At 48.6% G+C, this 25,180-nt stretch overlaps 1 protein-coding gene across 5 annotated transcripts in view; it reads right to left on the minus strand.

Moving 5' to 3' along the window:
• Nucleotides 1–4,812: 4,812 nt before the first annotated feature.
• Nucleotides 4,813–25,180, minus strand: part of DNAAF8 (dynein axonemal assembly factor 8) — a 94,619-nt gene continuing 74,251 nt past the window's right edge. For 4 of the 5 annotated variants that reach the window (XM_055709618.1, XM_055709619.1, XM_055709621.1 and 1 more), the window contains 7 exons: nucleotides 23,520–23,715; nucleotides 19,815–19,909; nucleotides 18,180–18,300; nucleotides 15,358–15,575; nucleotides 13,676–13,761; nucleotides 9,652–9,721; nucleotides 4,813–6,484 (listed from right to left, as the gene is read on the minus strand). In XM_055709618.1, coding sequence (XP_055565593.1) covers nucleotides 6,407–6,484; nucleotides 9,652–9,721; nucleotides 13,676–13,761; nucleotides 15,358–15,575; nucleotides 18,180–18,300; nucleotides 19,815–19,909; nucleotides 23,520–23,715 — 864 coding nt within the window. In that variant the 3' untranslated portion in view covers nucleotides 4,813–6,406. Of the gene's footprint in view, nucleotides 6,485–9,651; nucleotides 9,722–13,675; nucleotides 13,762–15,357; nucleotides 15,576–18,179; nucleotides 18,301–19,814; nucleotides 19,910–23,519; nucleotides 23,716–25,180 lie in introns of those variants that run through there. The other variant, XM_055709622.1, reaches the window with a different exon arrangement.

Genomic DNA, 25,180 nt, shown 5'->3' on the forward strand with positions numbered 1-25,180 from the left:
TGTGGCACCTGGTGATCTTGCTGGAGACAAGAGTTTTCATCTTCAAAAGCTCACCAAGATCTCAGGAGGCTCCTGATGGCTGGAAAATGGCAAACAACACCCTGGCCTTCAAGTGGGAAGGACTCTGGGGGGCCTGCGTAAGCGGTACCCCCGGGGCCAGCCCTCCCCTGGCAGAGCAGCCACATACAGGCCGGAGACCTAGAGCCCAGCAGAACCCCACAGCACAGCCCCAGGCCCTCCCTGAGGGTTTATATACCCCTCCTGGCGGCAGCAGCTGCGTGTGATTGGCCAGGGCCGGAGCAGGGAGATGCAGGATTGGCCAGAGACAGCAGGGTGGCAGGGGATTGGTCAGGAGGCCCCACATCCCAGGCCAATCCCAGCCTGCGGTGGGTCCTACAGCCAAGGGGGGGAGGAGCCTGGTGGGGCCCTGCAGGTCCTGGGGGTGCCGTGGTATGGAGGGAGGGAGGGAGGGAGGGAGGGAGGAATAGATAGAGAGATGGACGGCAGAAGGGATGGACGGCAGAAGGGATGGAAGGAGGGAGGAAGGAATAGATAGAGGGATGGACAGCAGAAGGGATGGAAGGAGGGAGGAAGGAATAGATAGAGGGATGGACGGAAGAAGGGAGGGAGGGAGGGAGGGATGGACGGAAGAAGGGAGGGAGGGAGGAACGGAAGAAGGGAGGGAGGGAAGAACGGAAGGAGGGAGGGAGGAACGGAAGGAGGGAGGGAGGAACGGAAGAAGGGAAGGAGGGAGGGAGGAACGGAAGAAGGGAAGGAGGGAGGGAGGGACGGAAGAAGGGAAGGAGGGAGGGAAGAAGGGAAGGAGGGAGGGAAGAAGGGAAGGAGGGAGGGAAGAAGGGAAGGAGGGAGGGAAGAAGGGAAGGAGGGAGGGAGGAACGGAAGAAGGGAAGGAGGGAGGGAGGAACGGAAGAAGGGATGGAGGGAGGGATGGAAGAAGGAAGGAGGGAGGGAGGAATGGATGGAGGGAGGAAGGGAGGGAGGGATGAAGGGATGGGTGGAAAAAAGGAGGGATGGATGGAAGGAGGGAGGGAGGGAGACAGCCAGACCCTACAGCCCCTCTGCCGAGCTCCCCGGGAGCCCTGGTGGTACCAGCAGCCCCAGCCTGACCCTGCGCCATGTGAAGCCGTGGGCAGAGCTGCTGCCCTGCCTCGCTGGAACACGCCCGGCTGCCCTCCGGGACAGAGCCGTGTCACTGTTGGGTGGTGGCCGTGCCAGGGCCAGGTGAGCCCGCACGAGGCACCGCCAGTGCAGGGCTCCTGCGTGACCCAGTTACAGTGCCCCGGGCTGGTGTTCCTGCCTGAGCCACCGCTGTTCCAATCAGCTTAATTACCCGCATCTGAGTCATCCCCAGCCCCGCGGTACCAAAGCTCCCAGCCCTGCAGACAGACCGCCCTTTGTGCTCCTCCAGCCCCTGTCCGTGGGGAATTGCCAAGTACCAATTAATCCGTGGCTCCTGCTGCGACAGGCCTGGGAGATGGTGCCCCAGGAAGATGGAGATCAAGGAGTGGAGAAGGGCCACTGCCTGCTTGACGGGACAGAGCTGGGACTAGAGCCCAGGTCCTGATCCCACCCCAGGAAGATGACGAAGTGGCTCATGCTTCCCCCACTGGGGACCAGCCACCACTCCTGCCATATCATGGAATCACAGCATGGTTTGGGATGGAAGGGACCTTCAAGATCACCCGGTTCCAGCCCCCTGCCACGGGCAGGGACACCTCCCACCAGCCCAGGCTGCTCCCAGCCCCATCCAGCCTGGCCTTGGGCACTGCCAGGGATGGGGCACCCACAGCTGCTCTGGGCAGCCTGGGCCAGCACCTCGCCGCCCTCACCGGGAAGAATTTCTTCCTAATAGCTCATCTAAATCTGCCCTCTTTCAGCTTAAAGCCATTCTCCCTTGTCCTATCACTATGGGCCCTACTAAAAAGTCTGTCCCTGTCTTTCCCATAAGCCCCCTTTATGCCCTGCCAGGCTGCTGCAAGGTCTCCCCGGAGCCTTGTCTCCTCCAAGCTGAACCACCCCAGCTCTCAGCCTGTCCTCACCGGAGAGGTGCTCCAGCCTCCCATCATCCTTGTGGCCATTCTGTGATGGCACCATTTGCCCTATCCTCATCCTGGACACTGGCCTCACCAATGCCCAAAGCGTGTCAGCTCTCCAGCACGGCCAGGCCTCTTGCGTGGGGGTCCAGCAAGCCCTGGAGATGCAGACACACCTGGGAATCCAATGGTGGCAGCTCTCAGCCACGTGAGAGGTGCTCACAGCTGTGCCAGTTCGGGCAAAGCAAATATTTGTGCACATGGGAAGTGTGTGGACCAAGATGATCCAGCCCAGTGAGGACGGCTGACAGCGGGCAGCTCCAGCAGCTCCTCCTGCTTCCCAAGGCAGCCGGGGGCCTCCAGAGATGAAAACCAGTGCTCAGGTCCCAGGCCACGCTGATGCGGTTCACTGGGAGGGCATCGTCATCTCCACTAGGCTGGTGGGTCTGAGTGGTGACGTGAGACAGTCCTGGTGCTCAGCAGGGGTCACGTGCATACGGCTGGAGCAGAAACAAGTTTTTGGGGTGAATGTAAAAGCTAAGGAAAAAAAACCAAACCCCAACAAAAAACCCAAACCTATTCTGGCCCAAATCAAATCCAGGTGTGTTAGAGGGTTGTTTCAGTTCCAGGTGTTTTGTGTTTTCCCATCTGCGTAACGCAGGAGAGGCAAGGCTGATAGGAGACACCAAAGCAGCAGGCCCACAGATTCTGCTCTGAGGTGCTTAATTTTATTTCGGGGTTTTCCTTGTCGTGTTAATTGGGGGGGGTGTGTGTGTAAGAGTCAGTTTGGCCAGACTGCACAACCTCTGAGCAGCTCATGGGTCCGCATCAGTGGCTGCCAGAGGGTGGGCAGGGAGATGTCCCCCACCACCGACCCGGAGCCAGGGCCACCTGGAGAAGGGACGGCCAGCGCGTGCTGACCGGGGATGGGCTGCCCTGTCAGCTCCCTCGCAGAGCAGAGCAGGAAGCCATCGGCCGCCGGTTCAGCTCCTCCACCTGCAAATCGCACCGTCACGTGCATGTGCCTTGCTTGGCACTGAGAAGGGAACCGGTGTGGTCCTCCTCCTCTCACCTGGCTTGGTACCAGCGTCCTGCTGCTGCCGGTGACAGCCAGGTAGCCATTTCTAAGCCTAATTGATAATTAGTTAAATCTGCCCTTGGCACCAAAGGGAACACAGTGAGCTAGAAAGCTATGGCATGAGCGCGGCTGCCTGCCCGTGCCCGCGACAGGGAAGAGCACCCAGCACCTCTGCAGCCCTCAGGACACCGATGCGCCCTATGGCGGAGCAAAGGGCTCATGCGAGGGCTGCCGAGCCCTCCGCACTGCCAAGAAACACGGTGTCACACAGCCCACCGGGGCGCAGCCCTGAGCTCCGTGCCGATGGGGAGCCACCCGGCGCTCGCCTCTCGACGGGCGGTGGGGTTGGGGCCAGAGCGGTGGGGATGGGGCCAGAGCACGGCAGGAAAATGGGAGATCAGCACCAGTCCCGTCTTTCTTATGGCAGGACCCTAAGGAGTTAACGCAAAATGCCACCTACTGTATTTTGTCTCTCCTCCATTGAGGCAGCTCTGACACTGGCAGCAGAACAATGCTAAATTCTGATTAGCTCTGGTTTTCCAGCAAGAGGGGAGGCACAAAAGGGTGGGGAATTAATACTATTCTGCATAATTTTTAATCTAAATTCCATTTCTTTTCTTTTCTTTCCCTACGAAGCAAACAATCTAGGGGGTTTTGTACTCAATTTCTTGCTTTCATAATCTAAATGAATTGTTTGCAAGTAGGAGCCAGCTGCAAAGCTGGCAATCTCCGATCAAATCTGCCTTTCTCCTAGTTCTAGCAATCATTAATTTGCTCCTCAGCTCTGATTAGCTAATCCTGGCTGCCTTGTGGCAGTTTGCAGGGAAAAACAGTGTGTGAGCTGCGGCTCCCTTTGACGGAGCCGGCGCTGGCAGCGGGGTGACGGGATTGATTTCTGCCGTGTCCGCGGTGTCCCTGGTTGTCAGCTCTCTGGAGAGGAGTGGAGTGCTCTGGGAGGAAAGGCTGGCCAGGTTATTTATGGAATCCTGGCATTTTGGAAATATCAGAGGATGATGCTTTCCCCTGCTCTGTGCAGGGCGTGCTGGTTTGTTATGCTGAGACTAATTAGCTGGGCTTTAAAATAGGAACTGAAGACACTGTAGCAGCCTCTCCCTTGAAAATACCTGGGCGCTGCCCCATTTTTACGACGTTGCTGGCGTGCCTGGGGGAGATGGCAGAGCCGTTACCTGTCTCACAGGTGGGAAACTGAGGCACGGCTCTTCACGTGTCGGTGGATGGAGGCTCTCGAAGAACAAGCCTCAGCAGCAGGGCTGTCCGGCAGGGCGGAGGTGCGGGGTGGTGCGGGGCGCCTTTGGTGCCAGGCTCTGGTTTATTACATGGCAGATTAAGGGCCATGGTCTCAACTCCCACCACGAAGCTCGGAGAGCTCCTGCCTGCTGGCGAGCCCCGATGGGGCCAGGGGTGTCCAAACGGATGTCACCTCCCCAGGCTGACTGCTGCCAGTCCCCAGAGCTGATGCCACCACGGCCCAGGCGAGTCAGACACAGTGCTGGTGGCCCACCCCCCACCCCCCCCGGCTGGGTGCAGGGCAGCCACCGGCCCTGTGTGCCCCCTTCTCGCGTGTGGCTCTGCAGGCCTTGTCTTTTGGCTGCTATCTGCCTGCGCTTGATTCCAACACGCTCCTCGTTCAGATCAAATTCCCTGAGCACTGGGGGTGGATCCTTTTAATTTTCATTTGTTTCAAAGCCGTACATGGCTTACAAGCATGACAGAAATGCGCCTGGAGTGCAGGAAATGGCCTACTTAACTGCAGGAGCAGAGCAGGCTCTTCTGTCACGCTGACTCCCAGGACCCCGTCCTCCTGGGGGACCAGGGCAGCTGCCTGCTTCTCTTGTGGGTGCCTGTTTCTGGAGCTTCTCTTCAGGAGATGTTTGGTCCCACCATAAAGCCCGAACAGCTTGTCCAGGCGGAACGGTGCCGGGGAGCAGAGGTTTGGAGGGTACTTCCCAGATTCTGACACCAAACGGCTGTGTGAGGCCGGGGCAGGCCCGCTGTCCATGTCCCCCCTTCGCCCACCCGACTGCAGCTATCTCTTTTTGCTGTTTCAAAGCAGCTTAGAGAAGGGGGGAGACTGTGCCAGGGCTGTTACCAGCTGCGGAAGCAGAGCTTGCGGAGATAGACTGCTCTCAGCTTTTGGGCTTACTGGACACTTTGAGCCTAGTCTGAAAGGGGACAGAGATCTCAAGGGTGTTGCACTCTCCCTGTTTGTGCGAGCCGACGGCTGGGGAGGAGGACTCTTACCAGGCTCTTACGGAGGGAAGGGCTGGGCACAGAGGGGGTTCACCCTGCCAGCAGCACCCAGAGGTGAGCTGGCCAGCCAGCTGCACGCTGCTCTGCCTGAACACCACCTGGAGAACGCACAAGGACTGTTGGGGCCACCTCTGTGATGTCTGGCACTAGATGCGTGCACATGTCTAAGCCTTTGCCTTAGGAGGGCAGAGCAGAAAACGAGCCCCTCTGGGCTGAGAAGAGCCTTCCCCAAAGGAGCTGAACATGCCCTGTGGGTCCCAGGAAGACTGAGGACCTTTGTATTAACAACCGCTTCCTTGTGGGAGAGCTCGTGGAAAGGGCTCGCCGAGGAAGATTCGTGCTAAAACGAGCAGCTGCTGTGAAAGCAGGAACGAGAGGAGGGGTTGCGTGCCCGTGGGAGGGCAGCGAGCTGGGGCTGGGCACAGGCAGCTGGCAACAGGGCTGCTGGAGCAGGGGCAGGCGAGCGCTCAGCTGTCCGGCTTTTAGTCTCACTCAATGGCTCTACCTGGTGTACTGAACTCTCCAGGGATTCAACCTCCCCTCAGACTATTTACATTTTATTTACTGTGGTTTGGTCTTTGGTTCAAAGAACACAGTAGCAGCAGAAAACAGAGTCTCTCCGTAATGTCTTTGAGGCCTGGAGTCCCCAAGCACACGAGAGAAAGACAGTGGTAAACACCTGCCCCTGTATTTACTTTACTTCCTGAGTTTTTCTCAGCCAGAGGAACCCTCCAAACCCTCCACAAACACAAGCAGATTGTTTCTGAATGCATTCCACTAGAAACCACGACTATGGTTCAGAAAGATTTGGTTTTGGGCACTGGTCCCTACTCCCACCACTCTCATTTATCTTACTGATGCTTATACCATACTTCAGGCTTTATGTTTTAATGACAAACAAGTATTAGTGCTCTTAGAGGCTGAGAGTCCCCTGTGTGTCCATCTGCACAGATACCCGCAGTCGCATCTGCCCACGGGCTGCTTGGGGGCACCGATCACTTGGCTAGCAATCCTGGGATTCAATTTGGTGGATGCTCTCGGATGTCAGGGAGTCAAAAAGGCAACAGAGCAGCTCTTCAGCCTGGGGAGAAAAGAAGGAAGGGGTTGGGGGAGAGCTGTGATATCCGTGCATTGCAAAACACTTTGTTTTCAGAGATGGGTTTCTCATGCATGCTGCAGGCAGGCAGCATAGGGAAGACATTTACCAGGTCGAATTAATCCCAGCACAGAGGTGGCTGTTAGCGTCCCACAGGAGGGAAGTGTCTGTTAGTTGTGAGCACTGTTTGGCCATTCTCATGATTCACTTTTTCAAGGAATTAAAGAAAAACAGCTACATGCAAAGTGCCAAATGGGAAATCTAACTCCCTCCTGCAGCTGCTCTGCCTCTCCTTCCCGAACCTCGCTCCTGTGCCGCTCTTTGGCATGGATGCTTCGGAGGTGGGGAGGCCAGCTTAGTGCCAGGGGCTTCAGGACAAGTCTGTAATTCTGACTGCGCTAATGAACACCATGTTCCCCTAAAGCATTATACTTGCTGTGCTGACGGTCCACCCTACACAGCCCTCGGGGCCCTCCTCCTGCCAGCACTCTGCCTCTCCTCATAGATTTTTAGGTCTCTTTTGTAGGACTCCAGCCCTTCTGCCTGCTGCTGAGGGGCTAAGGATCATGCCAGCAGCGGCTGGGATGTATTTTCTCGGTGTCACTCTGCTTCAGTCCCAGATTTCAGCCATCCCCGCAGGGAGGGAGATGCTGGAGCAGCCATGTGGCTGCTGGCAACAGCTTCAGGGCTCCAGGCGGAGTGGAGGGATTAGCTCCCTGCCAGTGGAGTCTCGACTGCACATCCGTGAGCTCGGGCTGCGCAACGGCTGTGCCATCTCCCTGCTCTGACCTGCTAATGGTGGCAGGTGATGACATCCTGCACATCTGGCCACCCCAGCCTCACGATCGCATCCCAGCCACAGTGCAGAGCTGCATGTGAGGAGAAACTGTTCAGCCACAGGACATCCCTGCCCTGAGGCTAGGCACAGTGCTCACGGACAACTCTCTTCTGTGGCTGGGGAGGTTCCAGCTGGGGTGCGGACCAGGCGCAGGGACATCTGGGACTGCCCCACAGAGTTCTGCTGGAAGTTCAACAGCCCCTAATGGTGGCACCAACACAACATGGTGCTCTCACTTCCAGATGTGAGCTGGTCTGCCTGTGCCCAAGATAAGCCCGCACGGGGAGCAGGCATCTGCAGGGTCACGGCGTGAGAACAAGGAACTTGCAAAGCATGAACACATCTGCTCCTCAGGCAGATGTTTCAAATCGGACAGGTGAAAAGTGCTACAGAAAAGTTTGCTTCTCCCAGCGACTGCACAGGGACGCAAGACAACTAGTCTAGACACAGATGTCAGCACTGAAACAGTCCACATTTGGAAAGCTGATTTCTCATCCTATTGTCTAGTCCCGAATCACACCGGGAGCAAATATGAAATTCCTTTCTGCTTCCATGGCTCGCCTCCACCAGTAAATGCTGCAGCTCTGCTCAAACCATGAGGATTTGAAATCTATATTCATTTAACCCTGCTGAACTTTGCCTGATATCATGTCGTCGCTCATTAGCTTTGACCTGGAAATCCTGGCTGACATTTCATAAACTCATTAGCAAGAGATCAGAGGATCAAACATCGTTTCTAGGGATAGCCTTTGAGGTACAGTCATTCCCCAGTGAGCTTGCTCCTCAGATCTCACTCTGTGATCTCCAAACCTACCCTGAACTTAGGAGCAGAAGCCCCATTTCACAATAAAATTTTCTTGCTGCTGTGCTTCTCGCAACCCACAATGAGAAGCGCTGCACCCACCGCTGTCCCAGGACTAGGCTCACTGTCTAAAGCCTGAACTGCTGCGAGTAGCCCCTGCTTCCACCAGCACAGAGGGATTTGATTCAGTGGCCTGGGCTGCCAGAAACAGGGAGAAGGGCTGAGCATATTTGCTTTTTCTTTTATCTATCACAGAAAGTACTGTAAGCCTCTTTCTGATAGGCTGATTCCCCATAGCTGTGAAGCAGAAGGGATTTTATGTCAGCCAGAGATATGTAATGTCCTTTTCAAAGCAAATCAGGAGACAGCCTGGACTCGCTGCCCTGTCACATTACTTGGCAACAGCCTGGCACCCTGGCAGCAGTGCGCCCTGTGCTATGACAGCCTTGCAGCTATCACAGAGCTGTGCAGGCAGACCCTCCCCGGCACTGCAGCGCGGGCAATCCCAGCTACGCCCACGGAGAATTTTACTGCACCTTAGGGAAAGCTGCTGAAAACGGCAGCTGGACGACTTTTGGGAAGTTTGGGGTAGTTTTGCCTTGTGTTAAAAGCAGGAACACAGACTTCAAAGAGGGTTCTGTGTCTTTTGAGGTTCAATCCTTAAAGCACCGGTACTCTAAGGTACTTGGGTACTCACTGCTGCTGAAAGCAGCAGCTCTGATACGCTACATGAGGTTACAAACATCTCTCTCTCCTGCTGTTTTTTTGGGGAAGCAAAAGGGATCCAGAGGAGAGGCGTGTCCGCTTGCTACCATTTCTGATTCCCCCGCCAATTCTTTTACACCTCCTAGTCCTAACTCTTCAGGCACTGCCTCCTCTATGCAAATCTCTCCCTTGTTTTGTACTAAACTTCGACGATTACAGCCAGAGTTTTAAAGGTATTTATGCAGTTTATTCCCATTAGCTGCCCACAGGTCTGGAGCTTAGCGTTTCCTTTCTTGGGATGAGCTACTGAGAAAATATTCAGCTAGCCCATCCCTGGAATGGCTAATGGCTTAATTTCTGCTCTTCCGTTTGGAGGATTTGGGCTTCTGGAACAACTTCCTGAACATAGGATCTGCCAGCTCGGCAGTAGGGCTGAACAAGCATTTCCTGTCACTAATTTTTGACAAGTATCACAGTTATCTTACTAAGTGATGTAAGTGCTTCACACTTCTACGCAAAAAGTAACTGACATCTATGAAAATACTGAATCTTTATCAAAGTCTCCAAATATTTTGATTCAAACAGTGCCACCGCTGTAACATGGAAGACAGTTTGAAAGGGTTTTGGTCCCACCTTCTGCCATGTGCTGGGCTCTCAGTATAAGCCAAGGCTTGGGGCTGTCATGAGGCACCACCTCCGTCTCATACAACTTAAAATTTTCTTCTAAAATCCAACCAATTTTGACAAGTTTCATTCATCACAGGGGCACAAAGGACACACATCTGTACCATAAACTTCTCTACTTGCCTGATTCTCATTTTGGGGATATAGCAGATGCTGTGCAGTGTCCAGGACCGACTGCTTCTGCCAACAGACTCTGGGTGTAAAGAAAAATGAAAGCCAGTGTTACTTTGCCATCTAAGCTCTCAGAGACTGCAGATGACCTAGCTTTGAGGAGGACTATGCCCTGTGCCAGCAGCTCTGGCCATGTGCATCTGTTACTGAACTTCTTTACACAGATAAATCCTGGGTTTTACAAAGCTTTGTATAAATGGATTTGGATTCTTAAAATATAAGCTTTCAAACGAACAGTAATGACCTGTTGCATAATGGGGCAGTGGGAAATACATATAAGTGTAGATAGATAGCTCTGTGCGAGGGTCTTTTTCTCAACAAAAGATAATCTGTGTGTTTTCCCCCCAAAACGGGACTTTCTAAGCTGCCTTCAGCAGCAGAGTCTGCTTCACTAGTCCTTGTCTTGCTCTGGTTCACCTCAAGCTACACATGAGCTGACCACAAGACATATTCAAGAGAAATTAAAAGGCAAGACACACATTTCAAAACTGCCTTTTAAATTCACTCTATGTACATTCAGATTCTCAGGCTTGAAAACTCTCCAGAGGCTTTGGAAACCACTCCCTGCCCCCATATCCAGGTATTGTGCTTGGCAACAGTTTTCCCTTCAGTGGTTTTCAACAGCTCTGAGATTTTACATCTCGCGTGTTCATTTTTTCTATTTCTACACCTCCTTTCCCTCCAAAGCTCCCAGCGATGAGCTTCCTATAGGGATAACATCACTCCCTGCTAACAGCAATTAACACTTGGTAAGAACGTTTCATCAGCGAGAATAACGTCCAGCTAAGTTCCTTAACATTTGCCTTTTGTTCTGATTGCACTGCATTGTCTAAAACCAGGAGAGTGTCAGGCCTAGTCTACACTTTGATTTTCGTCTGATGCAGCCAGGTTTTCGGTGTGCTTTCGTCGAACACCACTTACTGAGTTCAGTACAATGTTAACTAGGTGAGCTCCTGAAGACCGTGCACAATATAGTTAGGTCCTAACAATCTCATGGGCATCTGAAACTACTTTTTAAAAGTTCAGATAACTAGAGAGCAGTAATCGCCACTAAATCAGTATCACCTATTAAGGCAGCAAAGTCTAGTTTTCCATGCATAAAAAGCAGAGCATGCCTTTCTTCCAGGAGCTGCTTTGAACCTACTTGTAAATTCTTCCCTCTGCCACCCTGCAGCTAGGAAATCTGGCTGTAAAAACAAGTTATGACAGGGAAAATTCAAATGCTTTATACTGGAGATCCAGGCAGCCGGATGCTGACAGAACAAGAAAGGTAGGTCTCACATCATTTTTCCCTGTCTGCAGATAGGAGCGTGTCACTTCCTTCTCTGGATTCTCCCCCCAGGTCCCCATTGCTCTTAAGCTTTGCTTCAGCTTCCCCTCACCTCTTCCAAACACTTACTTCACTCTGCCCTATGAGTTACCCTTGGCACCTTCCCAGATTCTCCCCGATTCCTAATTTGGCTCCACTCTTGGCAGTCAATCAAACTCACAGGCTGCTTTTGTGCCCCCACCTGCATAAATTTTGTCCATTTCTCTGCTCTTCCTGCCCTTTGGTGCAGAAATAATGCCTTCATAGACATCCAGAGGACAGAGTGGGCACTGCTGCTGCTGAACAATAATCGCTACACACTTACGAGGGTCTGTGTCTGTCTTCAAGGCAACTGCTCTGCACTGCACATCCTCCAGCAACTGAATGTCTCTCCTTGACGTGCCACTGCTAGAGCTGGCTTAGGAAAGCTTTAATAGGCTCTGAACTATGAGCAGTTATACTAGCAAAGCCTGCATTGTTCCTTTCAACACCTGATTCCTCCTTCTTATCACAGCCCATCTCTGACATCATATCCCAGGCTTCCATACAGATGGCAATGTTTCTCCCCCTGGCACAAAGCCTAAGTAATGTGGCTCAGCTGTGAATCAACTCCCAGGGCTGTAAAATAATCTCTTTCACCCTGGTGCTTCAGCAATGCAGCTGAAATGCAGGCCAGAACCTGTGCAGGTATTGGAATCCTGGGCCACGGCAGTAGGAGTGAAATAAATACACAGCGATTTACTCAGTACAAGAAAGGTCACATGGCTCCTGCTGATGGAGTCGTAAGTGTAATTAACCTCAGATGTTGTTCTGAAATGAAGATGTCTTATGATGTGTCCTTATGAGACACTAGTTAAGTCAGGCTGGATTTTCAAAGATATTTGCAAAGTTGATTTTAAACAGGATGATGGCTTATGATACAATAAGGGTATGAGTTTACTGTTGGCTAAAGCTGATCACTGCCTCCCCATCCTCAGGCACACCTTGCTGCCTTCTCCCTTCCACAGGTGTCATTGATCATGAAAGGCAAATATTTTTTTGTAGACCTGGTTTTAAACGGCAGCATGATCACTAGTTCTGGTACTAGGGTAAGAGGCAGAGTAAATCCTGCCATTTGGGAGTGCCTCCTAACAGCCATAATTTATGCACATGTATTTTGCAGTTCGGCAAGGAAGTTTATCCTTCATACAGACAGCAATACTGGCACAGCCCAGGATGAGGGGTGACAGATGCAGCTGAGACTGGCACCTATTCCTCCCTGCTTCCTCCTCAGCCCCTTGGCTCACTGTGAAGGGCAGTGAGAAGCCACTGCAAGGTTTGCTCTGGGGGTGCTGCCTTGAGACTGCCAATCTTAAAACACGTCAAGTTAAGCCTACAGAAGAGGGAAGCACTGGCTTGCAGCTGACCTTGTTATACAGCACCCATGACTCTGATGAGCAAAAGCCTGGGGAAAATAAAGAGGTGGGTAATCTTGTATTGGCTGCCAGCTGTGCTGCCAGCCACTCTCCCAGAACTGCCTTCAGCACTGATCTCTGTGGTTCCCAACAGCCCACTTTTTTCCAGTGAACCAGCGAAAGGGTGGGAGAAAACTCACTAGAAAGGTCTTTGCTTCCTTTTAGTGCTATACCTTGCAGGGTGAAGGGCTTGGGATATGGCTCCCAAGGGTGTGATTTTAAATGAATTGGAGCAATGTCTAAATTTTGTCATTAGCTTAAAAGCATTTTCGAAAAGTTACTGGTGAAATTTGTTCCAACTGTTTTTCCCAGGTATGGCTCTGTGACTGAGCACTGTAACATTTCATCAAAGTACGAGAACTCCAAGGTGTCTACCAACTTGGATGTTCAGATTTGATCCCCTTGGTGCTTGTATCCTTGAATTCCTTATTCCTGTCCCGTTGACAGCGTTACCTGGAAGCCCTCCGGATGGTACAGCCAAAGTCATAACAGTCTTATCAGTGTGGCTGCTGGACTGACTGCTCTATACCAAATGTGTCAGGAAAAAGACTCACTTAGCTTCCTTTGCCAGATGAAACCATGTGCATAAACTACATGTCGCATTGCCAAATACCAGCCTCTGTGCAAGGAAACTTTCCCTCTGGGGAACCGTGGGTTAATTGGCCTGATAATCATTCTATTTCACTAATCAGTCCCTGTAGAGGGGTTCTGTTTGTTTTACCAGGCTTATACATCCTCCACCCAGCATTTCTGGTGATTTATTTAGGAGGCTAATTTTTGATTTTGCTCTCTGGCATTATTTTAAGAATTTTTTTTTATAGCAAATGTAAAATCTGCTAAGATATTTCTCCTAGGAATTTTATTGATTCAGCAGGTCTATTCCCCATGTGAGCCCTTATTTCAGAGAATTCCCTGTATTGGTGGAGCCATGCTGCCAAGCCTCACAGACACTCCAAGCCCTTTAGCAAACAACGCAACTTGGTATTTTAAGGTCCTGAGCATAGGACACATGACTTTGAAAGCAGGGAACACTACAGGGTATTGACCTATTAACAACAACATAACTTGGGTTGCCTTTGACTGGCACCTGACCTCGTGAAGTGCAAGCTGGAAGTGAATTACAAAGAAGAAAGTCAGCTGCCCTCCTTCAGATCACAAGCTCTCTAGCAGGGGGTTGAGACAGTGCTGTTAAAGCGATACTGTCCTCACTTACCTGTCCAGCAGGGAGTCGAAGCAAATGACTGCATTGTCTCGCTGTGCTGCTAGCACCAGGCACAAACCGTCCATTAAGAGGGAACACTACAAGGGAGGGAAAAACAGAGCTTTGGTGTTGCTATCCACTTAAATAAGTCTGTAAGCCTCACTGATGAACCGCTGACAGCACAGATAACTGCTTGTGTGCTGTGTGAGGGGATGAAAGTCACAAAGCAACACTCTTTCAAATTGAAAGACTATCATGTCTGAACTGTTCGTTATCCTGCTCCTATGGCATACTATTATTCCTGTTCCCTTCTCTCAGAGTGAAAATAAGCAGGTTACTTAGGTGTGTTATTCAGTTACTAAGTCTGCTGGAAGCAGGAATATGGAGATAATGGTAAATGTTGAGATATTGCAGCAGAAACACTTATCACTTGAAGGAGCACATCTCCCTTCTGGCAAGGGAAAGCAAATGCTGTAATGTTCACCTTTGGCTCAGCAGTGCCAGAGCCTTCTGGAAACATGCCAGCTCTGCCCAGAGTAATTCAACTCTGAGAGGAGGAAGTGGTTCCATCACCAGGAGAGCAGTGCTGCTGCCATGGCTCTCCTTCCCACACGCTGATTTGCTTTGTCCTTCCTAGAGAGCTGCGCACATTCCCATGTGCAGAGGGCTGGCATCCTTAGGGGAACCACAGGAGAAGAAAGTAGTGCTTAGACTAATTGGATGCTAGAGGTAATTGCTATTCTATACAGATGTACTTCAAAGGGATGCTGTCAATTTAAAAAATCACAACCTGGAAAGATCTTACCTGTTCTTACAACAGATAAGACCTGAGACTCTTATAACTGAAAGGCTGGAAGCACAGATGTTTGTATTTTTTCAGAGGGACTGCTGTGAATCTCTGACAGCCCTCTGTTGATTGTTACTTCCAGTATAAGTAGTCTCCCGCCTTGTTTACTCAGTGCTCCTGACAGCCCTTTCTTGCACATTGTACCTTACTGCTTTGCCCCAGTAAGGTTCCTGAAATGGTGGGCTTCTCCTACACAAAGTGCAAGGAGAAAACCAGTCTGGGCCAGATACTCTGCTGATGTAAAGCAATGTATCTGCTCACCCCAGAAGCACATCTCATGCTCAAGCCCCGTGAGCTGTTGCTCAAGCCCCACGCTGGACTGCAGCTTGAGCTGTCAACACCAACTAAAGGCGAAGCACAATGAAATCTCTGCCTAGGACTCCAGCACACAGTCCAAAAAGTGGAAGGGTTATTTAGCATTGTAGAAGAGGATTAATGGGGAGCAATTAGAGAAAGGGAAATAGAAACTATATTTATATGGAAAAGCAAGACAGGAGACTGCAGCAGAACATACATAATAGCAGCAACTGCGCACTAATAGGTGAATGGAATAAAATGTTTAAACAGGGATGTGCCAGCACATTAAGGACACGTGTCCACACAATGATGTCAAGGTTAGGTGTCAGTGAGCTAGCGGAGATACAGGAACACAAGGTACAGACTAGCTAGCAAGGCACATGGCCCATGTTACTTACCAGCAATATCAGAGCTCAGATGCAGTGCTGTGTTAATATTGCTACCAAAGCAAGTTTGCTCAGAGCTAGCCTGGGTATCTTAGCACAGCATGGCATTAAAAGGCTCTTCTTTTGTGTGAAGGAAGCAAAGCACAACTCCAGCTGTTTCATACCTTTGCTGCAACACCGCACTTTGCCCTGCTTAGAGTCTCAGAAATGCAGTGAGCTTGTGGTGTGTCCAGAACAGTGAGGCGTACTCCAGTCACTGTGAAATCTTTGCCAATAAGCTGATCAAGCAGTTCGACATAAGGTGGGTGCTCTGAACCCCGAAGGATTATCCCAGGCAATAGGAGACAAGTGGTTTGGCAGAGGTTATCAAGCAATGGCCGATCTGATGGGAAAAGGTCAAAACACAATAAATGCTTGCTTTATATCTACCCCCAACAACTATCAGCCCTCTATGTAATTCGTCCCTGCCACAGACAAGTAACTGGAAGATCAGAGGCACTCAGGCATTGTCATATTGTTTGGGGTGTTCGCAGATGCAATTGCTCATCCTGAACTGTCAAGCTGCTGCATGCCTATTGTGTACATATCTGGAGATCACAAGACAGCAGCAGTGACCCCATTTCAGGAGTCAGACAAGGACAACTGCTGGTTTGCTACAGGAGATACTATTCCATTTAATTTCTTGCAAGCAAAGGAATCTGTTAATCCAGCTGCTTTCATAATCCAAAATGTAATTCTGATCAGCATACATAAAACTCAATGTATTTCATATTTTCCTCATGGTAAATCTGTCTGACCATTAGGCAGCAGCTTTGTGATAATTATTTGCTACAAGGAGAGGTTTCTTTGTGTGCAAGAGCTACCTCTAGTGTTCACGATGAGACCATAAAGTGAATGACGTGTCTGGCTTGCTGGAGGCACTTACTATATTGTGTCTGGCAGTTCAGAGATCACGTGTACTTGCCTTTCCAGGACACTAACTCTTTGAAATACATTTTCTGAGACACAAACACATCAGGGCTATACATTGGTTTCCTTTTTACTCTCCCTAGACATCTTCAAAGCAAAGAGATTCTCATGCATCAGGAAATTAGGGGCATGTATTTTGAGATTTGCTCCCAACACTGGGCCTGTACCACTCTTGCAGAATATCTGCTTTCTCCACAACAAGCTTTTTTTTTTTTTTTTTTTTTTAATTTTCCACAATCCTCTCTAAAAATTAAGAAGTGCTTTAGTCACAGCAGACCTGCGCTACAGGTCTGGTCCTTTCCCATTGTGCAGTAAGTTGATGGGGGAAATACCTTGCCTGTCAGCATCACAGGGTATTTTGGACTGAGAACACCCGCAAGTCTCCTCTCACTGCAGCTTTGTGCTCTGAATACAGCTTGAACTGACATACCCCACCAGAAACACAACAATGTGATCACATGTCTGCAGCTCCCCAGACAAGAAGGTCAGACAGCTACATGCAGAAGAGTCTGGTTGCCTCAAAAAAGCTGCTGTTACATACACACAGTTGCCAAGTTCTTGTTTCAGGACTCATACAACAGCTTGGGAATATCAGTAATGCTGCGAGATAGGCCTCACCCCGCACTGCAGGCATCAGTTAAGTCTTAAACCTTCATGCAGTCAGTCTCTGATGTATTAGTGTGCAATGTAAGAAAAGGAGCTTGCTTGAGGATTTGTGATTTTTGTAATGATCACGAAGGATGTGTAGGGCATAGCCCAAAGCCAACATAAGACAGAGGAAAAGATCTGATCGATACTTACCTTTGGAAAAATCCTCCTTCAGAGAGCCTCTACACAAAAATGATTTTGCGCCTACCAAGCAGCTATGCTATCATTAAGGCAAAGGCCTTGACTTACTACCATCCTCCTTGCGCTTCTACATGTGCCATCTCATGCACCTGCTGGTATGGGGTCAGTGCCCAAAAGTCCTGTTATCAGTAAGGGTTTGAGGTGGGATGTGATGGTCTGTAATCGGTACCATTTTTATCATACTCTTCTGCCAGTCCACAAGAGTCTTGTGGTTTTACTGATAGGATTAACAACTGCAGCAATCAGGTGTAGCACAGGAACATTTTCTCAGCTGCCCACCCTCCTGCTTGCCAGTCACATCAGAACTCAAACTACAGGAATGAGTGTGACCCAGTTCCAAACAATTCTGCTCCCCAGTGAACACCACAGGGATGCTTTACCTGGTCACTGCTTATTTATAAAGGCTTGTGATCAGTCTGCAATAACCCAGCATGGAAGCATCCCCATACGTTAGTTAAATCTCCTGACGTAAACAGTGCTGCGTCACAGCCTGTGTTGTATGCATGTCTATTAAATACAACCAACAGCAAAAGCCTGGAGAAACCGTAGACATCTGAGGGAACTGGCAGGCTTGTAGAACTTCAAATCAAAGTCAGACTAGGGATAACTGGAAGTAATTTTGAGCTGGCAGCTGTTCAGTAGCAAGTGGGAACTGAGTGAGATCTCAGTCCAGTTCCTGAGAGTTAGACATCCACGCTGCCAACAGCACTCCCTGCATAAATTGTTATTTATCTACCCACAGAACAAAACTCTCACAATCGCCCATCCCTATGGTGTCTTGGTCTCTTCTGTGGCAGGCTTTGAATAGACATGCAAACCATAAGTGGACAAGTTGGTGTTGAAATGCATTGAGGAAGTTCAGCAGAGAAATGTGCACGGTTGCTTACAACTAGCTGTGCTGACAGTGCTTGCTCTTCTGCTGGCGGTAAGGTCAGCACTTCTGAACAGCCCTATATTTAAACTCAAGGAAGCAGTGGCAGCGGAAAGGCCTGGCAGGTCAACAGTTAAATGGCTGGACTCCCCGGGAGCTGTTCTTTGCAGCTCAGAGTTGTCTCTTCCTTCTGAAAGGACATCAATACCAAATCCTGCGGCCACCAGATGGTTTGTCTTGCTGTCCAATTAATCAATAACAGTCTCAGTCTATAACGAGGGTTACACGTTTCCTTACCAAGATTGCACGGCTGCTCAGAGCGCAATAAATCGCGTTGCCCTCCTGTTTCACGTTTTATGATCTTGCGCTGCTTGCTGATGTCCAAACTGACTATGGGGTCACGTTTCAGGTTATAGATCTGCAGGAGGGAAGGGGAGGAGAGAGAGAGGCAAGTCATGTGAACACCATTACCTAATCAGGAAGGATAACACTTCTTAAGCATTGATTTAGGCGAGCTGTGAAGCTTTTGTCGGTGTTGCATATTTCTGTAATTGCCAGCCTAGAAAACACCTGCTTGTCTAGAGGTACAAGAACATTTTCCATGCATTTTTTTTTTATTTAGGCTTAATTCAATACGGCATCTTGCCATCCTTTTAAAGGTTCTGTAACCAGACATCTTCCTAAGGTCTCTGCTCCCAGCTTTTCAAGGCCAGAAACTTAAGGCCTGTGCGTGTCTGATGTCTATCTAGTGCCACACTGGTGTGCAGTGGCTCTCTTCTGTCTCTGAATGAACTGGTACATCCATGCATCCCAGCACAGTGCCAACATGATGCTCTGGAATGAGCTGCAGCGGGGGAGCATCCACATTAGTGAAGCACATTAGAGATGGAGCCAGCTTCTTCCAGTTCCACAGCTAATCCCCTTGGACTAACTCAGCTGGGTCACCTCTGCGTCACGTGGACATAGCAAGGCTCAAAAATTTCCATCCCTTCATTGGGCATAACCCAATCATCTCAAACTCTGGTTTTAAGAAGAAAATTACCAGAGTGGAAATGACATATAAAACTAGTTAAAGCAGGAAAGACTTACTGCTTCATTTCAGCCACTGACAAATAACAGTGGTTTGAATCAGAGACCAGCAGCTGCATAGCGTGAAGGGCCAGATGAGCAGGAGTGGGCCACACCAATACTGGCAGGCTTCTCAGCGCTGCCTACAATGCAAGCCAAGAGGCAAGAGTCCAAGTCTTTATGCCTCTATCTGCGAGCAAAGAAGGATGCGGGCACCCAGCAGCTCTGTAAACAGTGCATGTACTTTATAGTGTGAGATGTCTTAGGTGAGACAGCTCCACCCTTTTCATTGCTGTGGACTGATACCTCTGCTGGCAGGGCACAAGGGACAGCACTCTTGTCACACAAATAGGGCAGTGCTCCACGCTGTGTCTGGATGTATACAGACTCTGTAGGAGACACTCAGCAACCAGTGATTTACATTATCAGCCATCCTACTTCATCTCCGTTCCCGAACGCTATGCGAGAAAAGCTGGTAAAAAACCCCAACAGCCTCTGGGCTGCTGCATCTTAGCAATCATCACTGATGTTGTTATCCCTCCCTCTGACCTGCTTCCAAAGCAATGTTGCCTCTTATCTGGGAACTTCGCTTCTAAAGTATGAACCCTGACCCCTTCTGAATTTACAGCACTGGTTACTGAACAAACACATCTGAAAAAGCACTTTTCCACCGAGACTGCCTGGGTCAATACAAAGTTAGCACACTGTGGCAGGAACATTCACAGAAGGAAAACTCGGCCACTGGTGAAACACAGCAAGAAAAGCATTCTCTAAAGCATAATATGAAAGAAGTCATGGGATAGCAAGGTCAAAGCCATTGCTCTGACACAGCAAGATACTTCTCAGGAAAGGGCAGAATCCTACCTCTTCCTCTTCTAATGTCTGACACTCTGCGCAGCACAGCCCTTCTGGGAAAAACAGCTTCATATCCCGGACAGCTATTTGATAGGATTTGGAGCCTGAGAGATAAATACAATGAGAAGATTCTCTCAGGCCATGAATTAAACATTCTCTAGACTCACACTCATCTTTCTGAGAGATTGATGATGTGCAACTTACTGAAGTAATTGCTTTAAAGGCCAGCTGTTCCGTACAGTAATAGCAAACATTTAAAACCATTATATTTAGAATAGTTCTATTGCCGCCTTGGTATTTTCATTCTGTCCTATTATCGCTCAGCTGCTGCTTCATGTAAACAAGACTCCTTCTACTCCCTAACAGGGTAGTCAAGGGAATCATGTTAAGGAGCCTGTGAAACTCTTCAATACCAGCTCTAATCTCCCATTGTTGTTCCCTTGCTTCTGGATCACATCAGGCTGGTCTTACTGAATGGGAAGGAGCTACTAGTCAGTAAAACAAATGTGCTTAGTAACAATAATGCAAGTCCCAAACATGCTGGGGGCTCTGGTTTACAGCAGAAATCATTATTAGTATGAGACATTGCTGATAACAGTGTATTTTTCTGTTCACCCACAGTCAATAAAGGTAAACCGAGACTGGAACAGGTACAAAGAAATAATGTGAGGATCATGGAAGAAATGGAGAATCATCTGAAGAGTTAAAACTAAAAGACCCTGGCTTGTTTGACCCAACATGACACAAAGCTGAGAAGGAATCTGATTTCTGCTAAACACATCAGGGTAGAAAAGATCAGAAAAGAAAAAAAGAACTACTTAGAACTGAAGTACAGGTATTGGCACAAGAACAAATGATAGAAACTGTACAGGGCTATATTTAAGTTTGAAAATGTAAGAAGATTTCTAGCTATCAGAGCAGTGAAGTTCTGTAACAATCATTCAGCTGGGGTGCATGCTTATGAAAGGGAATACATGATGGGGTTTTCTGTGAGAGAATTAACTGAACTCAGTGACTTTTGAGAGGTCCCTCCAGGCTGAGCATCTGAATATTCCCCTGTCAAGCAACAGTGTTATAAAGCACTAGTCTGAATGTCTTCAGATTTGTGGGTGAAAATATTAGAGAAGGAAAAGCTATTTCTATATAACTGGAGTTCAGATAGATTGTCAATGTGCTGGCACAGATCCATGCTCCTGGGGTACAAATACACAAAACGCAAATAATCTCTGAAATATTACAACCTTTGCAGGCTGCCCATTCAGAGAATAATGTCTTACTGCTCTTAGAGCACTCAGCCCTGTTTGAACTTCATAATTCTAGGTATTGTATAGCCAGAGTCCTTAACACAGTAGTTTACAACCCTAAGATTGCGTAAGTCACCAACATACAAGTTGTGCTGATTCCGTTGTGCACCTCTATGTCAAATCTTCCTCACTTAAATCACCGATGCCGTTACAGAGGACACAAACGCTCCCAAAGCTAGCAACATTTTACTCTTACTTTGCTCAAGGTATAAGGCTGTATAAAATGCATATGTAAGAGCTCTTTGGGTTCAAGAAAAAGCACTATACAGTGACTTCCTAAGACCCAGAAGAGATGAGGGAAGCACAGGTTTATCTATGCAGCTGAGCCTCAGAGTATTAAAACTGCATTACTTGGTTCAATGGTATCACTGGAACCTGGTCTTCACCTTAACTGAATTTTCCCTGTCACTTTGGGAGGAAACACACAGCTAGAGTTTCCTCTACTTCAGCAAGATGGCGTTAACTGCAGATCTCTCTCAGCTCGAGCAAAACCAAGAACGCTTAGTATTCCCTCCTAGGAAAGGAAGATGGTCTTCCACGGTCCCCCAAATGATCACTCATGACACGATAAAGCTCTTCCTGCTTAACGTGTAGGTAAACGTTTCACTCTTATTGGAAGTACAAGGGTTACAAACGTTCCTTTCCTTACAGACAAGACACCTCCCTGGCATAGCAGCTGGATCAGACTCTTGAGCCAGAGTTAGTGAGTACGTTAGCTACAGTGGCACCCATTTTCCTTGAATGGGTGCAAGGATGGCTTTGTAAGCCAGCCATATAGCTAGCTCCAACAGAACACACTGTCTAGCCTCAGAGGGCAGGTGGTGGGCAGCTAGTTCAGCTCTGTGCTGAGCCCAGTCTTAGAAGGAAGCAGGGATCTGAAGGGAATCCCTAAGCAGACGCCTGGGAGTTTCTCTAACACAGCGAGTTCTCTGTGACTCCCAGTGAGAGACAAGGTGAGACTAACATAAACTAATCTTTAATGAGTTATGCTAGGGATGCTCTAACTGTAGCATGGGTATCTTAAGTTTTGGGTATGTATTACACATTCTTAGCTACGACTGCTAAGTTCTCATGCTCAAGGCAACCTGGATACAGAACCCGTTAATCTTAAGAGCAAAAGAAGCAGGGTCTGGTAGTGGATAAGTACTGGCTGAAGAGCCCTGACCATTTCTTTTGTGTGGGTAGATCCTGCTCTACAGTCACTCTCACAATCACCATAAGAGATCTCTCTCAGTTTAGTCTTGGTCCTAAGGATTATGGTCATATCTGATAAAAAAAAAAAGGTTCTACATCTAGGGGTTGATTCTCTTGCTCAAGCTGTATGTGGTGGCTACTTCATTCCCTACCAGCTCTCAAAAGACTGCTTGATATAGATGAAAAGAGAGGATGATTTGACAGCACAGAATACAACAGAAGGAGCCAAATAATCCAATGGATCTTGACAGGAAAGTTCTTCTGGAACTTGAAGGCATACAGCACCTGCTAGCTCACCTGTATTCACAGACACTTACTGCTTCTGTTATTTTTATAATCCTTTGACAATATATAGCACAATCAGTACCACACTGAGGAAAACCACTTCATGGGCAGTGAACTAATGATTCCTTATGAATTTTTGAATTACACCCTTCCCTGGGCCCAGGCCCCCTCCAGCAACACCCTTGCTTCTTCTATAGGCCACTCTCTCCAGCAATACTTCCCATTTTCCCACGCTTCACCCACATTCTCAGCTATCTCCCGTCCCACCCACCCAAAATACACACTGCAACATCCGAGTTCCCTCCCTGCTGGCAGATGAACTGTGACTGGTTCAGCACACTGAGGATGCTGACTAGCTGGTGTGCCAGCTGGCAAGAGCCTCTGAATGGAAAACAGCAGAGTTTACCTGCTTTCCTCAGTGGGAGCAATTTTTGATCACCTCTCTCTAGCCGGTCATTAATGTTTTGAGATGTTACAGGAACTCAGTATCTTGGGGTCTTTTATCCCTCTGTGAAATCTGGTTGCAAGTGGCCAACGGGTTATGAAGTTATCAGGAGGGGACACACAAGCAGATAGAAGACAGATGGGTTCTTGGGGATAATTACAAAATAACCAAGCTAAAAGTACAAAATGACCAAGCAGTGAAGAAATCAAAGGAAATCTGCTCTGATGGGAGACAGATCTAGGACTGTTCTGCGAAGAAACATTTTTTAATATACCTTCTTGGAGAATATTTCATAGCTTAAGACATACCCAGCTCATCCACCAAGAAAACAATGAAAGCTTTCCAGGGAATAACGGTCTCTATTACTTGCCAAGGCTAGACCTGTATTGACAATGCAGCAGGTAACAGTACATAATATATTTTTTCCTTTGGAATACCCGAGCCTTTGGATCTTTTTTTTTTTTTTTTTTTTTTACAAAAACCTACCATAAAATCCATTTTGGACTATGCTGATGCCATATTGAGCCCTCCAGAGGAACGGATCTAGCGCTTGGGCTAGTTTAGGATCCTCTGGTCCCAGTAAATCTATCAGCTTCTTCACAGCATTTGGTCTCTGAAGACACAGCACAAGAGCAGTGCCTGATGTAAGGTAGGTACAATGATCTTCTAAAACAGCAAGATCCTGAAAAGAAATAACAGAGATGGAATGGGTTATAATGAACAGTGTTGGTGAGCACTGGGTACAGCCCGGCTTTCCTTTGGCTAGACTCTTCCCTGTTTGAAGCAAGCAGATCTGCCATTACTTTTTCCTTTCTCTCCTCTTTGTAATATACGTGCTAGTAGTCTCTGCAGGCAGAGCTTCTAGATTATATACACCATGGCCACCAAGTCAGTGTTTGTTGTGACATCCACCAGATAATAGGAGGTCTAGTTCCCACCCTGAGTCCACATAGAGCTAAAGAAAAAGTTAAGCACTGAGCTTAAGCCATAAGACCTTGTGGTTTTAGTCCCTGTGGTCATAGATCAGCCAATGTACAGCCAACGTACAAACAACTTTACCAGTAATTGCCTAAATCTTGTAGTAAGAAAGGGAACAAACTTCTCTTTCTAAAAGTCTTGTGCCGTGACTTGTTCTGCATATCTGTACATGCTAGGTACTGGAGGTGGAGTTCATTTTCAGTGTTTAAGGACAAAAACAAATTGCTACTCTACAGTTTAGCTGTCTACTGCTGAACCTTTGATTTATGCAATATGCTTTTCACTCTACCTTCAGTGGGACATAGGGATAGGGTGGAAGCCAACCGACATTAACAATATCAACAGGGTCATAAATGCCTTGGGATAAGGACCCACATTTAATTCTTCTGCTGATACAAAATGATGGATTACAAATACCAGAACTTTTCTTTTTGAATTTACAGAAGGAAGGACCCCCACATACCCCCTGCTGCTACAGCCCAGCTTCTCCCAGAGGGTGATAGAACTTCATATATTAGTAAGGATCAGGACTACAGAAATAGTGATCTTAAAACAAGGAGGGCTCAGAACATGGCACTAGATAGGGGCTGAAAGAAAACAGTTCACCCTCCTGACTTCGCCACTGATGCATTGTGCTCCATGACAAATTTTTCTTCCTTTGTTTCTTTTCCAAGTGTGGTCAGTTCAGCCTGCAACTACCCCTGAGCAGAGATGTTCCTCTTGTAGCTGTGCAGGTCAAACACCCCAGCATCTTTAAGATAACTTAGGAAGAGTGGTAAGAATAACTAGCAACCAGTGCAGCAGTGAGAAGAGTCCAATGTGTAGGCTGGAGACAGACATAATGATTGAGAAGCGTGGGGAGAGGTAGCAAGTACCTGGGGCAGAAGGCTACCAAGAGGCAGCAGAGCACTCACAGCTTTGCTGACTGTTTTAATTAAGCAAAAACCTTGAACAACCAGGCTTGTTGCAGATGTCTCCAATGAGCATGAATGAGGTCAGGGTGCCCACAGCAGCTGTAGGCTGCCTCCTCCTTAATAAAGTGGTAGTAGCACCCAGCTCTGTTTCCCTGCCCTCCACAGTGTGGCAACGCCTGTGCTACAGAGAAGCTCCATGCCAATGCTGTGTGTTCTGTACAGCTTACAAACAGCAGCATTTTCAGCTCACTGGCT

This window comes from Falco cherrug, chromosome 4 (genome assembly GCF_023634085.1).
Source record: "Falco cherrug isolate bFalChe1 chromosome 4, bFalChe1.pri, whole genome shotgun sequence".
Lineage (NCBI taxonomy): Eukaryota > Metazoa > Chordata > Aves > Falconiformes > Falconidae > Falco > Falco cherrug.